This window comes from Sceloporus undulatus, chromosome 3, assembly GCF_019175285.1.
Source record: "Sceloporus undulatus isolate JIND9_A2432 ecotype Alabama chromosome 3, SceUnd_v1.1, whole genome shotgun sequence".
NCBI lineage: Eukaryota > Metazoa > Chordata > Lepidosauria > Squamata > Phrynosomatidae > Sceloporus > Sceloporus undulatus.
In genome coordinates, this window is record NC_056524.1 from 37,865,844 (window position 1) to 37,883,204 (window position 17,361).

The 17,361-nt window shown below is 40.4% G+C and overlaps 1 protein-coding gene across 1 annotated transcript in view; it reads left to right on the plus strand.

The window, feature by feature from the left end:
• Window positions 1-4,691: 4,691 nt before the first annotated feature.
• The window catches only part of LOC121925230 (zona pellucida sperm-binding protein 4-like), a 19,704-nt gene continuing 7,034 nt past the window's right edge, over window positions 4,692-17,361 (plus strand). The window contains exons 1-9 of the mRNA XM_042457106.1: window positions 4,692-4,902; window positions 7,915-8,030; window positions 10,147-10,243; window positions 10,603-10,752; window positions 11,894-12,081; window positions 13,873-13,970; window positions 14,056-14,183; window positions 14,836-15,025; window positions 15,818-15,965. Of these exons, the coding sequence (XP_042313040.1) occupies window positions 4,692-4,902; window positions 7,915-8,030; window positions 10,147-10,243; window positions 10,603-10,752; window positions 11,894-12,081; window positions 13,873-13,970; window positions 14,056-14,183; window positions 14,836-15,025; window positions 15,818-15,965 (1,326 nt within the window). The remainder of the gene's footprint in view (window positions 4,903-7,914; window positions 8,031-10,146; window positions 10,244-10,602; window positions 10,753-11,893; window positions 12,082-13,872; window positions 13,971-14,055; window positions 14,184-14,835; window positions 15,026-15,817; window positions 15,966-17,361) is intronic.

Consider the following 17,361-nt stretch of genomic DNA (forward strand, 5'->3'; position numbering starts at 1 on the left):
GGGGTGGTGGAGAATTCTTAGTTAGAGGCAATGTCCTTATTCTTCCCTTGGCCCAGAGTTACACTCCTGTCCAGTCTTGAGAAAGCATGGTAATATAACTTCTTCTATGTGTTCAAGATTTACTGTATAGTCATGACAGAACTCTTCTTTCTCCCTCTCTCTCACACTGTTGTTAGCTGTTTAATTGCTACTCTGTTATATGATCCCTGAACACAGAACATAGTCAGCAGAAGATTTGAGAGAGAGAGAGAGATATGTCCTTAAGCAGCAGTTGAGTATCTACAGAAAATCACACACTTTCACAGAGTGGGTGGATCATTCCTCCAGCAGCTCATTTTATTTGAGTGCTTCAGCGTTAAATATCCCTCCAAATAAAAGACAGTGATTGGAACAGTCTTGTTGAAAGGAGAAGTGAATGAATTATTAACAAATAAACAAGCAGATGAATCAGTGAAAATGAATTACTGAAACAAAATTGGGACCAACGGTAGGAAGGGATACAACTCCCTGACTCTCTGAACTCCCATGACTATTGGTCAGTGTATATCCTCTGCAAATGTGATACACATCTCTGATGTCTAAGAGGTTCCATGGTGAATATGTTTGGTGACTACTGCAAGGTGTGTGATCTCATTTTCACCCTAAAAAAAGGGAGTAGGACTAGGGAATAATCTAATCTGGGAGAAATATGATGCCAAATAACTGAAATCAAATGGCATTGACTTTCAAATATAGATGTCAAATATCATGTGAGTATCTATCAAATATTCAAGCAGCCAGGGAAATTAAAACAAGTACTTGGAATTCAGTATTACCCACATCAGAATTTGAGAAAGAACTACTGGAAGATTTATACATATACATATACATATACATATAATAAAAACATTAATTTTTAAATTACTTTCAAGTGGGCATTTTGCAGAGTGGAAGTACTTTTGGCTAGAGGCTCTTCTCCCTGGCTTCATTTTTTTTTTTTTTTGAAGCTAGTATGCTAATAATTGCAATATTCAGCAAGCCCTGGTGCCAGAGAAATACATAAATTGAATTGCTTTCTCCTGGAGCCTACCCACTGAGTGGAGGAAGATGACAGATTTTACATAATCAGAGAGAACCAAGGTATGTGCTGCTCTTCTATGGCAATACTGAGGAAGACAGGTAAGCACAGGTGGTAGTGGGGAGAGTAGAACCAGTGAAACCTTCTTTCATCCCTTTTCCTTCTGTTCACCCTCCAGGACTCATTTTCCTTCTGCCAAAAATAAATAAATAAATAAAATAAAATAAAAAAAAGTCAATTTGCAGTTTTTGAAAAATTAGCTTTGGTGAATTAGCCAATTGGTCAGAATAGGCTCCATCATTCTTGGGGAAATCAATCTCACTCAAACTTGAGTAAATTACTGGTTTTGGGACTACAATTCGCAGAATCCTTTAGCTAACATGGTCAAAATTTTCATGAGGTCTGGGTCTATCATGTTGTTTCTAGTAGAACCTCAGCATACCCATTCCTGTTCAGTACCCCCTGCTTTCCATATCCTTGGTGTGTTTTCTTCTTCCCCTGTCCGTATCTCCCACTCTGACAGTTTATATCGCAAAAATGGACAAATATGTTTTGCCAAGGGTACTTGTCTTCTTCTTGTTGTTGTTCTTGGTCACAAAAACATATGGCTACTGCATGAAATGTCTCGGCTTCAAAAACCTGGTCGCTTCTTGCCTGCTGTGTTTTGTGTGTGCAAAGTGAATGCCAGCCATTTATATAAATATAAACGAATACACTTGGGAGCTACATAGCATTTCTACTAATTGCAGTTACACCTCATTTTCAAAAAGTTAAGTCTGTGATTCAGTGTGTACTTATTGGGAAGTAACTTGCAATGAAATCAATGACACTTGTTTCTCAGTGAAAAAAAGCAGAGAAAAGAAAAACATGGAGGGACAGAGAAGGAATTAAACTGGACTTTAAAAATGATGCAATTTGTGCAACTTGAGGATGTGGAGAGGATTCCTGGAGAAGTGAGAGCAAGTGCATGCATACTGAACCTGTGCCATTGTGGACTCATAAAAGGAAATGGGGGACCAGCCAAGCAGTGGGAGTATGTCCCTGTTTATTCTGCTGGGCTTCTCAGTAGCTTTAAATACCATTCACCATGGTCTCCTTCTGGGTTTCAGCTATGAAATGGAAATTGGGAACACTGTTTTCTGGAAGTTTTAGTCCTCCTTGAGGGGAGAACTGAGAAAGTAGTTCTGGGGTATTTCTGTTCAACATTCTGGCTACTGGCCTGTGGTGTCACTATTTTTTTCTGTGCTGATTATAAGTTGGGCAAGGTTAGCTGGAGTTTGGAGGTTTACTGTGTTCAGTCATTTCTGGATATGCCAGGCCTGGTTCTAAAATGATAGATGCCTTGATCGTATCTCACTTGCATTAGTATCACACAATCCACATGGGGCTACCTATGGTGCTATACAGACTGGCGCTTTGTGCCGGCCTACACGCGTAATAGGGTTGCCTCAGGGCATCCTTTCTAGACGCTCCGCAACCCTAGTACATTGTAATGATGGCATATAGAAACTTTTTGAAAACTGCAGTGCATTCAAAATGCTGTGGCTGGAGTACAGAGTAGGGAAGGAGTTTGTTGAAATACCTTCACTAGCTGCCGGTTTGTTTATGGGCACAATTCAGAGTCCTGCATATGACCTATAAAACCCTAAAGCTTAGGTCCAGACTATCCGAAAAATTCTGTCTCACAATATGAACCTGCCTCTGTTTTAAGAGCCACATGGAAGGGCTTTCTTTTATGCCACAGGCTTTGGTCAGAACACATAGAAGGGCTTTTTCAGTGTGTTCTTGCTTGCTGCATAACTATGGATTTCTCTTCTGCAAGAGGCTGATCACCTCTCTGCTTTCCTTTCACTGACAGGTGAAGCTAATGTTATTGGACTTCAGTTGCTATCAGGCTTCAGCATTAGCTAACTTGGCTCAGGTTGATGGGAGCTGCAGTTGAACAACATATAGAAGATTACCCATCCTCCAGCCCTGGAATAAAACTTTTGTCCATAAACAAATATCAGTCCTCTCATTAGGTTTCATAGAATCTTAGATCTGGAGGTGACCACAAGGGTAATCTAGTTCAACTTCCTGTCTTGCAGATGTATACAACTAAAGCATTCCTGAAATATGCCCATCTAATCTCTGTTTAAAGGCCAACAAATGCTTGAATTGATTTAGCTTTGAAAGGAGACTTGTCTACAGGCCTTTTAATGTGCTACATTAGCAGATATGTAATATTCCTCTCCAGACTGTGAAAAATGCATCTGATGAGTTATGCACACCAAGCTGTTGTTTGCTGTACAAAAACAGGCCTTGCCATTTATTTAATTTTTGTCATCTGATAACCCACAGCTTGAACATACAGTGACCCTCAAAAATGTTTGTCTTATGTTGGAGAACAGTGACCAGCTAGGACAAGGTTATCCAATTTAATCTAGTTAGCCAAGCAGAGGGAGCTGAATATAGGCATCTCCATCCAAATTCAAAACCCGGAAGGAGGTTGATTGCCACAGCCATAGATCCTTCATGGACAACTGCTTCTGATTATCTAGGCAGAAAATACATCATTTGACTGCCATTGCCTTTCCTGACAGAAGCCTTGCTACCCTTATCAGCTGCCTGACAGTGAAGTGTTCAAAAAGTACCAATTCTCTTTTCATAAAGCAAACAGCTTGATGAACTTCTTTCTGAAAATACATTTGCTATATACAAAACATCTCTTCATGGACAAGAATTTGGATGGAAACCCATCCCACTGGTCTTACTTGACAGTAAGCTTATGTAGTTTTACTGCCTTATATCCCAGTCCTGTGTAGACTTAGACATATCAAAGCCCCTTGAAAAAACAAGTGATTTAAAGCAGGGCTTGGAATCATGTGGCCCTCCAGATGTTGCTAGATGGCAAGTCTCAGGATTTCTCACTACTGGCTATGCTGATTGAAATCCAGCAACATCTGGAGGGTTGCATGATTCCTGCTCAAAAGTTAAAGTATGCCTCTGCACTATGTGCATAGTATCAAACAGCAAGTTGCAGCCAGTTTCCATGGCAAATTTATTTCACTACTCTTTATCTAAAAATGTGCATTAGGTATCATCTATGAAATTATCACAGAACTCTAGTTACATACATTGAAACATAATAGATTGAATATATGTACCTTCGAGTTATTTTCATCGTTTACCAAGGAAAATGTGACATTGTTTAGCATTGCATAAGCAGACAACAGAAACCACTGGCTTTTGTGCAAATTGAGACTTTCCCCATTCATCTGGGTTTTTTTTTTTAACTGACACATATAATTTATTATTATTCTGACCCAGTAAAGGAAGAGAAAAGATTTTCAGATGCTGCCTCTTTTATTACCATTTTGAAATTTGTTTATTTTGCTTTGGCAAATATGGATGGATTTAGAAAACTAATTTCAGAACAAATAAAACTGAATAAATGTGGAGCAGGTGCTGTTGGAATTTAAACGTGAGAGAAGCAGAAAGCTGTGAACTGATTTCTTTCTCCTGTTCCCAAGAGGATGATGTAGTCTTACCTGACTCAAAGAAAGCACACACCTCTTTTACTTTTATCCAATCATAATCTAGTTAAGCCTATATAAAGATTTCCTTTGGGTTACATGATGATTGTGGAGGCAGCATGGCTATAGAAAAATGGTTCTGGGTCTCTACAACAAGAATTTTATTCTGGCTGGTTTCTTGGTCTTTTTCTGTAGTACTGGGTGCACCCAGTAGTTTTAAAGACATATCAAAGTCGTGGGGCAATGGTATAGTTTCCTGTGGTAAGGAAAGCTTGCAGTTCACCTTGCCTGCAAGCCAAACAGAGATTATTCCCTTTCTGACTGCTCTGGGTAAGTACCTTTTCTAGAGCAAAATTATTACACAAATTAAGTCTTAGAAGGAAACCAGGGTACTGTTCTTGGGTTTCAGACTACATGGAAACTCTACAGAGGTATGTGTACTTGTAGCTCAAAATAAGAAATCCATTCTTAAAATCTATTCTTAAAATTTCCTTCCTTTGTAATTATATTCAGTTCTACTGGATATGTTTTAAAATCATCTCTTAATACAATTAGTTTACCTCTTCTTTTTCTTTGGTATTTTCCTTCCCTATTAGAGTCTACAGAATTGACTATAATCATTGCTCTAAGCAATGCATGCATTCCTCACATGCATAGTCTATGCAGACTATAGGATCAAGAAGGTCTGGTTATTATACTAAACAAGGTCCATCCACTGGTATCTTTCACCTTGGTATGATAACTGTGGAACTATTATAAACCTCTGATTGTCACTCAAGTGACTGTCCTCTTTGCTTTAACCTGAGCTTGACATTCAAACAGGAAAGCAGAGGTAGTGAATCTTTATCTCTGCTCTTAGGAATTTGTCCTTGGTTCCAGGGCTGTTTCTCTGACAAATGCATACTCATACTTGGGGGGATGTTTTTTGTCTCAGGAATGCACATGCACACTGTACATGTGTAATGGTCTTGAAAGACTTCTAGCAGTATACAGTAACCAAACCTTAATGTTCACAAGGGATCGAAAACTTACAGGACTTGTGTGTGGGGGGGGGAGAGAACTTGGGTTTTAATATAAGAACAAGGCAGGGGAAAGGGTGAGTGTGGATTGTATTGTTGCGATGTAGAAAATGATTTTTGAAATATTAAAAAAAGAGGAAGGGGAAAAAGAAAAGAAAAGGTGGAAACACTTTTAAGAGTAACTGGGTTTTTTCATATAAGTATTTGTGGATATAAACTCACTTCTTTGGATATGGTAACAAACAATATTAAGGCCTCAGGCATAAAGCATATTTATATAATTGTGGGAGTGGCACATAATGTGATAGAATCCAGAAAGATGTAATTTATGTCCTTTGCCCTAATGTTTCAAAGGGCTGGGTGAGATGGTCTTCCAGATTTTTACAATGGCTAGGTAAATTTGATATGTGACAGCAATAAATCTGCTTATCAAAAGTTAATTTACATGGTTCAAAATTCTATTTGAGAAGATTCCTTTTTTTATATGTGTAGTAGCTAAGAGTCTCTTATTAATATATGTAATGTAATGTGCCATGAAGGCCTCTTACATCTGTTAATGGATTGGAATTTGTGAATACTGTCAGCCCTCCATATCCATGGATTGTGCATCCATGGATTCAATTATCGATGCCTTGAAAATATATATTAAAAAAATCCAAAAAGGAATCCTTGTTTTTGCTATTTTATATAAAACACACTATTTTACTATGCCATTGTATATTACGGGACTTGAGCATTCACAGATTTTGGTATCCAAAGTGGAACCAAATGCCAGTGGATACCAGTGGATACCAAGTGTCCACTGTATAATTCAATCCAGCAGTTTCTCCTAGTCTTCCTTTGTAATTTCCTTGTTCATTGACCACAATTGTATCAAGGAAGATTGAAATGTCCTACAACTGGTTTGGGAATATTGCCATTTCTAATTGCAGACTTGTCCCCATTAATCATTCTGTGTAGCGACTGTCATGTTCGTCCAATGTACCACATGAACACATTACACACCTATCATGCTGCTATTCCACTTTTACTGCTCTGGCTGCCTCCTGTTGCATTCTGAGATTTGTAGTTCAGTGAGATCTAAGAGCTCTCTGGCTGAGAATTCTAAATGCCCCTCCTTAAACTGTATATCCTGGAATGCAACAGGAGGCAGCCAAAGCAGTTTAAATGGAATAGCAGTGCTATAAGAATACAGTGCGGTAATCTAGGTAGAGTGTAGAGGGGCATTGTTGGCATAGGATGGCATATATCACATTGGAGGAAGAACAGGTAAATGGTGTGAGTGATGTTATTGGCCCATGTGATAATTGTTCCCAGAGTGCAGCGGCTTTCTTGTGTAATATAAAAAAACACGGCTGCCTGACTGCGCGGGCCAGCTGCTTTGCCACCGGGAGCCGGCACGGCTCCCTGGCCCCAATTTCCTGGTTGGGGCCGTCCTCTGCCTTGATTGGTGGGCTGGGCGGAAGGGCCCACCCCTTCCGCCCGCACTGCTATGTAGGGGCAGAGGAAGCCTCTATGGTGAGGCTTCAGTCCTCCAGGGCAGCTCATTGGTTGGGCTGCCCTGGAGGAGGAGCCTCACCATGGGGTGAGGAGGCGGGGCCTTGGCCTATATATAGGCCATGCGGCCAGGCCCCGCAGCCATTTGCAGCTCGGCTCTCCCACCCACCCTTCGCTTGGGTGCTTGGGGTTTTCTGTCACAACTTGGAGTGGCAGCATAGGCTAGGATCTGGTTGGTTTGGTTACCAGGGCTATGGAGCGCTGGTTTGGGAGTCAATAGGGACCCGGGGGCGAGCTGGGCATGTGTTGTGGCCATTGCGGGGGCCACAACATGGTTAAGCCACCCGGTGACTAGGGGCTTTGAGAACAAGAGAGTGCCTGGTGTGATGGCAGCTAGTTGGCATTCCTTAGCCCCTAGGTCATCCCAACGCCTGGCGGTCACCAGGTATGCTGCTTATCGATTAACCGTGTGGTTATTCGATGCTTCAGATCCTGACCTTACGCTTTGTGCCAACCCTTCTGTTCTAGTTTGCTGTTGCTAATAAAGTTGTGGCCTTTCATCCAATTTGGTTTCATGTGGTTTTTTGTGCCGGCCTCCCAGGCAAATGCAGAAGAAACAGAACTACACATTTCAGAAGGAATACATAATGTAGGAACAACAAAGACCATGGACTACATTACACTTTTAAAAAAACACACACACAACTATATGGAGTAAATTTTAAAGGTGACTTATTTGAGGATCAGTAAAGAAAAGATGAAAAATTAAACCCTACAGTCTAAACTTATTGCTGAAAAACCTCAATGGCACTGATTTCTTCCCTAGATCCAGAAGGCCACTCCCGTCCTCTTGTGAATACTGCTTGTGTCTCTGTCTCTTGGAAACAAGAAGGCTCTGTGGTGTTTACTGTCCCTTTTACTGGATGTTTCTTCACCAAAAAGGTAACAACTTAATCTCTTAACACTGGGACACTGATATGTACTTTGTAGGCAAAACTTCTCCATCGCATTGCAAGTATACACGGGGGGGGGGGGGGGTGCAGTGATGTACTGAGATGTAAAATTTCCAAAATACTTTGAAGCCATGGGATTGGGAAATAGAACTTCTTGGAAACATTGAAAATAAAAATCAATAGTAGCACCCTATATGTACTGGAAGCCACTTGGGGAACATAAAATGTTCTTTACAGATTGAACTGGTGTCAAATAATTTAGTGTGTGTGTTTGTGTTTGTGTTTTACAAATGGAGCTACAAGGTCCTGAACTGTAAGGAATCTTTTTTGTTTTTCCAGTTTATGAGAATCACTTGGGAAAACCCCCAGAAATATCAGAACAATTTGCCAACATTAATAAACAAAATTGTTTTGTCTCCTGTAGTGCTCCATAGTCTCAAGCAGACATTAAGTGCTTACTCCCATACTGACACAAATAGAAAAGAAAGGAAAACATGACCAGGAATAACTGTGTATCTGTGCTACCCAGACGATCTGATGTGAGGATACTAGCACTTTTCCCCTAATGTACCAGGGACAGTGCCATATTTGTGCCCATTGTCTACCACTGCTGTTTCTTTCCTGGAAATTCAATGGAAACTGAAAGCTAATGCATTGCACACCAGTGTACAGACCACCACTTTGGGTAGCATAGCTGTAAGAAGTGTCACATGCAAGTCTACTTGCTACATAGTTGTACAAAATGTTTACATGCTACATAGTTTTCAAAAATGATGTGGAGGACTAAAACTTGTCTTAAACATGTTATTCACCATTCTGAAAGAAAATAGTCTATGGTCTAAGTCCTGGTTTTTTTTTACAAGAAAAAAAAAGCTTTTTTTTTGGAAAAAATTTTTTTCATTTTTTTTTCCCCCCCCCCCCCCCCTCAGATCTGCATATCTCTAGTGGTGCACACCTATTTTAATTCTTCTGCAATAATGTATACAAAAGGATATCTATAACAGAAGTTCCTGCTGCATACTACTTGACACTCTAGATTGCATATATTGGTTATGCTAAGGATACATTGTACACTCCAAGACAGATATAGATACAGTGTTACCCCGGGTTACGAAAATAATTCGTTCCGCCGCCGCTTTCGTAACCCGAAAGGCTTTCGCAAGCCGAAACCCCATAGGCGCTAATGGGGAAAAGCCGCGATTTGGTGCGAAAAAGCGCCGAAAAGCACCAAAATTTCTTTCGTAACCCGAAATAACCTTCGTAACCCGGAACATTTTTTTTCAATTGGATTTTTTCGTAACCCGGAAATTTCGTAAGGCGGCGCATTCGTATCCCGGGGTAACACTGTATCTGAGTCTCTCTGTGTATGCATACACACATATTCATATGTGCACACATATATACAAACACACACATACATTGTTTTTTGTGGGTTTTTCAGGCTATGTAGCCATGTTGTATAAGAGGTTATTCCTGACATTTTGCCAGTATCTGTGCCGACGATCTCTGCAGATGCCAGTCAGGAATAAACTCTTATTGAACATGGCCACATAGCCCAGAAAACCCACAAAAAAATTATGGCTGCCAGCCATGAAAGCCTTCAACTTCACACACGTACATTCATAGATGCATGAACTTATGAATGCAAACGTGCATGTGCACATGCACACACATGCATATAACATATGTATTTTTTAAAAGGACATACATCTCAAGGGCTGCTACAAAGAGGTGGGTGCAGGTTTGTTCTATGCTGCTTTAGAGGATAGAACTAGGTTTAATGGTTTTAAGTTAGAGGAGGATAGATTTTGACTGAACATTAGAAGGAATTTCTTGACAATGAGAATGGCGTAGGAATAGAACCAATTACCTAGAGAGGTGGTGGGGTCTCCTCCTATCGATGTATAACAGATCATCATATGTTGCTACACACTCACAATTACACATTAATACCGTAAAAATGTTTTATATATTGTAACCTTACAAATGTGGCATGTGCTCTTTGGAACAGTACAACAGAAAACATTGTGTGATGTTATGAATATGTAACTTTTGAATGCCTGCTGTCATGACCTGACTAATGGTTGCCTTCTTTCATAAAATAGAATGGCAATTTCTTAATGTCTCTCAGGATTGAAAGACAAGATACTCTTGGCAAAGTTCTTCATGAAGAGGTCTTGAAATGCCCAATCCAATTGCCAGGTATATTTCTGGGGTTAATGAAGCTCTAGAGTCTGACTCTGAGAATACTTGGTGTAAAACGGACTGGAGGAAATTTGTCTTGACATGGAACTACAGATTAGGAGGCATGCATTTAACACATTTATGCATCATGGGCATTACCTGATAGCTGAGACAAATAGAAACAAATAGCATTTTTCGACTATCATAAATCCCTCAAATTCTAAGTGACTTTTTAAAATGTGTACCTTCAGCATTCTGGAATGCACAGTGTAGTAATTACCATAATGCAAAGAGGGTGGGTAGAAGCTCAAGAGCAGAACAAGTATATTTCTAGGCTGACTGAGGATTGTTCCTGACTCTGTGGCCTTCAGCTTTAGATGCTCCAAGCAACAGTGTTTGCCTAGGGATACAAAGACAAGACAGGCTTCCTTGTGGCTCTCAACCAGTGTCACAGGAAGAATGTGAAGAAAAAGGCTGCTGTTATATCCCAGGTGATTCGCACATTCCTTGCTACTATGGAAATACAGGTAAGTTGGGATATGTTCTACAGCTTTTATTGAATTCTGGCTTGTTCTGACACATTTAAGATGTTAGAGAGAGTGAGGGCTGCAACAGACCAACCTGCTTCCTGGTGGCTTGGGGGTATGGTGTTTAGACGCCACATGCCCCCAACACATCTTGAAGCCACCCAGCTGCCCAGATTTGGGCAGCTTCATGTTGCTCTGGTGGCATGGCATTTACAAGTTGCATGCCACCATAGCCTCACGAAGCTGCCATGGCAAAACAGGAAAAGCTGGCTGAAAAAGGAGCGGATCTTTTCCACTTCTTTTTCGGCTGATTGAGGCCATGGCGTGTGATTGCTGAGGCGCCAATCCATCTTTGGAAGGGGCAGTCCCTTCTACCTGTCTGTTTTACCCCTGAATTTCTCACATGGAGAACATGCTGTGGCCTCACAACATTAACCCACAGTTCTGTGACGTGATTTGCAATAATTAACCACTTTGCAAAACTGTGCAAGACAATGTCTGTCAACCATGGTGTGTTGAGGGCAAAGAACACTGTAGAGTTGAAGCAAATGGAAATAAATTGACTCTTAATGTTGTTGGCCACAAGTTGGAAATAGATTAGGCTAATCTCAATTTCTTTAACGGATAAAAGAATCATTAAAGGATTGTTCTGTGCTTTGGCAATGCTATTCCCATTTAATATAACAAGTAGTGGAAGCTATTATGATGAAAGTTACCCTGCTTTCTTATTGGAGAACTGACTGATCAGAAGATAGAAAGAACAATAATCAGGGCTAACACAAGGAACAAGATCCCCCTGCCCATATCAAGAACCTAACTAATTTAACAGTTGTACCTTACTTCAACATTGGAAATAGGATACCATGGCCCACTATAATGAAGATCAGCAGACCAGTTTAAGGGGTTTTAGAGACTCTGTGCAACATACACAGAGCTGTCTTCCAAGAAAGGGAAATGGCCAGACAGCTCGGGAGCAATGGACTGGGGCTCTTACTATTTATGCTAGCATCTGTTGCCTAAGGCAGTTGCACCACTATGATAAAGAGTAGGTCTATTTTCAAGCTTTCTATGAAAGCAACTCACAGAAGCTTTCCAAAATTCCTGGAATTCAATACTAATGTTGTTGACTTTCACTTTTCAGTGACTGCACACTGCACACCAGATGGTAGCTTCTCAATTGCAGTATCTAGGGATGTGACTCTGCCATCACTAATTCTGGACTCTGTGCATCTTGTCAGTGGACATGGAAGTGGTTGTGTCCCTGTGACAAAAAACAATGTCTTTGTCCTCTACAACTTCCCCCTCTCTGCCTGTGGAACTACTTTTCAGGTACAAATCAATTCAAAATCACCTTCCTTGAAAGCTTCTGAGTTAGGACCTTTGTCTGACTTTGCTGAGCTGCTCTCCATGCAGTCTGTGCCTAGATGCATTAATCAGTGTTAAAAACCTGGGAGGTAAATCTTCATTTGCTTCATTCACACATACAATAATGGAAAACATAGAAAGCTTCTTTTCTGTGGAGTGAAATTTCTACATTTTAGACAAATCTTTGTATCTTAGTACTTTTCTGCAAAAATTGTAGGCATTCACTTTGCACATAGCAATGCATTTTGTACAAAAATTTCATATTGTGTGTGTGTGTTTTAAAAAATGTCCTCAGATGTGAGACTTCATGGTAGTTGATTTCTATTTCCGCCCCCCAGTAGGGTGTCTCAACATACTGAGACAACCTTCAAACTGAGGATGACAGAATGTGAAAATATTATTCATATCCTTACCTGAGAATGCTACATGATGAGCACAACAGAAGGACCCTCTCCCACATAGTCAATTTATAGCACAAGCCTTCAGGCATCGATGGAAGAACAAGATGACCCAAGATGCTCAGCTATCTAATGAAAATGGCAGGGCTACAAGGTCCTTCCAAGGCTGAGCAAACATATTGTACTCAAAAGAGATACATGGGTAAGGAAAATGATCTGCTGTATAGGTGAAGCCAAAATGGCATTATGTTTTGAGCATTGGACTATAACTCTGGAGAGTTCAAATCCTTGCTCAACCATGGATCCCCATTGGGGTTACTTGTGGACTACAGAAATAATACATCCTGACACCACTTTAACTGCCATGGTTCAATGGTTTGGAACTCTGGGAATTTTAGTTTGTTAAGGCACTAGAGCTCTCTGACAGAAGGCTAAATGTCTCACAAAACTACATAATTGCATAGCATTGAGCCATGACAGCTAAAGAGGTGTCAAACTGGATTATTTCTGCAGTCTAGATGCAGTCTGGGTGATCTTGGGCAAGTCATGTTTTCTCAGGCTCAGAGGAAAGCAGAGGTAACCCCTCTGAACAATTTTTGCCATAAAGATTTGCCTTTGGGTTGCTATATGTTGGGAGTGACTTGAAGGCACCCCATGACATCATAGGTGAGGCAGAATGTTGAAGAAAAGGGTAGGTATGGGAGACACTCAGAGTTGGGTCTGCAATGAAAAAAATAAAAGTTGTAGGGATGGTTTATGTTTATAGTAGCAGCAGGAGATAAAGTAGTCATTTATTTATTGGAAGGATTTACAAATCATTCCTCCACTGACCAGGACACCCAAAATGATGTACAAAAGAAAGGGGGGGGAGAACATTTCTTAGACATTTCTTCTGGACAATTTGATTATATCTGAATTTGTATGTTACAGAGGTGTATTTGGCCACTTACCATTCCTTTTGGATGAAGTACATCTTAAAACTTGTTTATGCTGCAGTAATTTCTTATAAACAAGTGGTCAATGGTGAATGGACTATTACCCCCTCCCCCACCGCGCTTTCGTTTTCCCTTTCACTGTGGGAACAGTTATCATATGAGCTACTATTGTCTTCATTTTATGGCTCAAGATGACCACAAAGCAGCTTTACAGATGAAAATGGAAAGGCTGCTGAGATTTTAAAAACCACAGAAAGTTAGCAATTGATAAAGAGCCTCTAATTAAAGATGTGGTCTCATTATTTAGAAATATTCCATGGTTTAGAAATATTTAACATTCTTTGGCTTTTATCTGCATGCAGGAGGAAGCAGGGAAACTAAACTGGATTAATTCAAACTAATCTGTGTTTGAAATAAAACAGGGAGCTGACAATCAAGGCATATATGCCAATGAGCTGGTAGCACACCATGATGTTCAAAATTGGAATATGGGATCCATCACACGAGAGAGCACCTTCAGGTAATGGTATCTCAAACACTCACAGATGTCTTCCTTTCTTGTGCAAATATGTAACCCTATTATTATTATTTTTACCATTCACTAGGATATATGTCAGCTGCAGATATTCAGCAGGTGGTTTCCTTCCACTCACAGTACAAGTGTTTACACTGCCACCACCACCTTCAGTCACTCAGTATGGTCCACTAAATCTTGAGCTAAGAATTGCCATTGGTAAGTGGTATTATGTCCATAAACTATAGTCCTGTGGCTTCTATGGCTCTTGACACAACTATTTTTTCATCAGCATTTGTATTAGGAAATACCAGCCACTATTCAGTAACTGCTTGTATGGATGTGAGGGACAGTATAAATATACAAAACTGTGTGACTGTTTGCAAAGACTGAACTAAAACTGAAAGGGACTAAAAAAGACAGAGGCTGAAATCCTGTTGGTTAGTCTAAATCAGAGTTTATTCCTCTAGTCAGGTCAAATGACAAGATTTAGACCATGGGGCTTGTTCAGAATAATTACAGATACAATAAAGTAGAACAATTAATGGTGCAGAATTAAAATGTCATTGGTTCTGATGTCTTCTCCCACCTGGGAAAATCCAATGCAGGGGCTGTTGTGGCCACGAGAATATACTGAAAGGAAGCCTAATTACACTTCTAGGCCATGGCAGACCAACTCTTAGAGTTAGGAATGGTCATCTTGTGCAGACAGACTATCTGCTTACGGTTATGTGGCAAAAGGGATATCTTGAGAGCTTATGGATAAACCTGTACATTCTTTATTGCTTCTAGTATTATGATTTTTAATGAGCAACTTAATATTTTTCAGTAATTAAATACAACCTCTTAGACTATTCTTTTTAAAATGCAGACCAATACTACAGGGAATATTATACCAGCAGGGATTACCCTATAGTGAAAGTCTTGAAGGATCCTGTTTATCTGGAGGTACGGGTCCTGCAACGAACAGACCCAAACCTTGTGTTGCTTCTCCATGAATGCTGGGCTACACCAAGTGCTAACCCTTTGCAGCACCCCCAGTGGCCTATCTTGATAAAGAGGTAAGACTCTGAAGAGTTGGGAGTTTCTCTTCATCCCACCACTCTTAGTCTCATCTGGAGTAATGGCACAGGACAGAGCCTTCTCAGTGGCTGTGGCTAACCTATGGAACTCCATCCTAAGGAAAGCTCACTTTCCCCAAACCACCACTCTCTTTTTGCCAGAAGGCAAAGACCTTCTTATTTAAACAGATCTTCACCCTTCAACTGGTTGGGGCAGAGGGATGTGCAAGAGGTATGCTGTCTCATCGGTTGCTCCTAAACTTTGGAATGACCTGCCAGAGGAGATCCATCACATTACAACTCTTGACGCCTTCAAGAAGGCTGTTAAGACTGATCTCTTCCTGTGGACATTCCCAGATTGATAAACAGGCTGTCCCATTGTCCCACAACTGTGGTTGCTTATTCATCCCACAATGCCTCATTTTAACGAGAGTTAGTTTTAGACTGATTTTTAGTAATTTGATGTAATTTTATGATGTTTGTAGTTTTTAATTGGGGGTTAGGGATTATGTTAATTATTGTACTGTGATATTTTATCAGGGAGAGGAGGGCTAAAAATAAATTCATTATTACTATTATTATTCAAATAAACATAATATCTGCTTAATATGTTTCTAACTGATTTAATTGGATTGTTTTTCCTTTTGCACCACATGTTGTTCTTGCTAATTTAAACAGTACTGTAAGGTGTGTTGGGTCTCATATTGGGGAAATGTTGGACATATATCAAAGGATTACATTCAAGCCTACTGAAGAGCTTTTGCCTTATTGCATCAGATATTTGTCTTGCAGATGTCCATATGGGGGAGACAACTACCAGACTCAGTTTGTATCTATTGGAACAGATTCAGGACTACAGTTTCCTTCTCATTACCAACGCTTTGTCATAAGTACTTTCACCTTTGTGGACTCTACTTTGCAAGAAGCACTCACTGGACCAGTAAGTTCTGAGCAATTGTAATGGCTTTACATGAGAATAATCTAGGCTGTCTGTGTGTGTGTGTGTTTTCACACTTGGTGGGAGGAGATTAAGCATGGGACCACAGGAGAAATGTTCATTGCCAAATTAGATCACCCCACATCTTAATCTAGAACAGGTGGATCATTAAGGCAATTTTAGTACTTCCACTGCTGGTTAATAATAAAAGCCCAGTACAGATGGGTGGGAAGCACCATAACCAGGCTGAAATTAGGGTTTGGGAGCGCGCAGCAACCGCACGCACCCAAACCCTAGCATGCAGCAGTGGTGTCATGATGGTGGCTGATAATCACTGACTATACTTATACATATGGGATACAACTTGGATGCATCATTACACTAGTTCAGTTCTTCCCCGAGGGATGGGTTTTAAAAGGTGACACCGGGGGACACCTGCTTGATGCCATGACTGTTGGTTTCTAGGGTCCTTTGGGAGTTTCATGTGTTCCCCTGTGCTATTTAACATTTACATGAAACTACTTGCAAAGGTCATTCATCATTTTTTTTTTTTTTTTGCCAATTACACCTGTCTGGTTCACTTCTAAACCGATCTGATGTCAGTAATGGACTAGATGAGGGAAAATAAATTGAAAGTTAATCCAGACAAGAAAGAAGTACCCTTGATCAGCTGAATAGCAGAGCATTAACAAATATTGCTGGCTGGGCTGTTCACAGGGAGCATGTAATTCCCCTATTATAACGGCTTCACTGGTTACCAGTTCATTTTTGGACACAATTCAAAGTACAGGGCTCCCCCGGGTTACGAAATTAATTCGTTCCGCGGCGCCATTCGTAACCCGAAAAGCATTCGCAAGCCGAAGCCCCATAGGCGCTAATAGCGAAAGCCGCGATTTGGTGCGAAAAAGCGCCGAAAAGCACCAAAAATTTTTTCGTAACCCGAAATAACCTTCGTAACCCGGAACAGTTTTTTTTAATGGATTTTTTTCGTAACCCGGAAATTTCGTAACGCGGCGCATTCGTATCCCGGGGTACCAGTGTAATGCTTTAAATGCTCTATATAATTTTGGCCAAGGCTATTTGAAACACACTACCTTTGCACACAACCCTAATGGGGTTTTGAGGCTTACAGGAAAGGTTCTTTTCTCTTTCCCACTATTTTCAGAGATAGATCTGGGGAAACCTTCTAGGTGGCAGACTATGGAACTCTCAAGGAAGGCTGGATCAGTCTGTTACCTGTTGTCTTTCTGCTGGTATATACAGATTTTTCTGTCTAGTAGCTATGCAAAACTTCACTTATTTCATTATTGCAAGTATGAAATTGCAGATTCCCCCCAAGGAGAATGCCAAAGTTTCTGAACAAATCTGAAGCATTACTTGTTCATTGGGATTTTTTTTT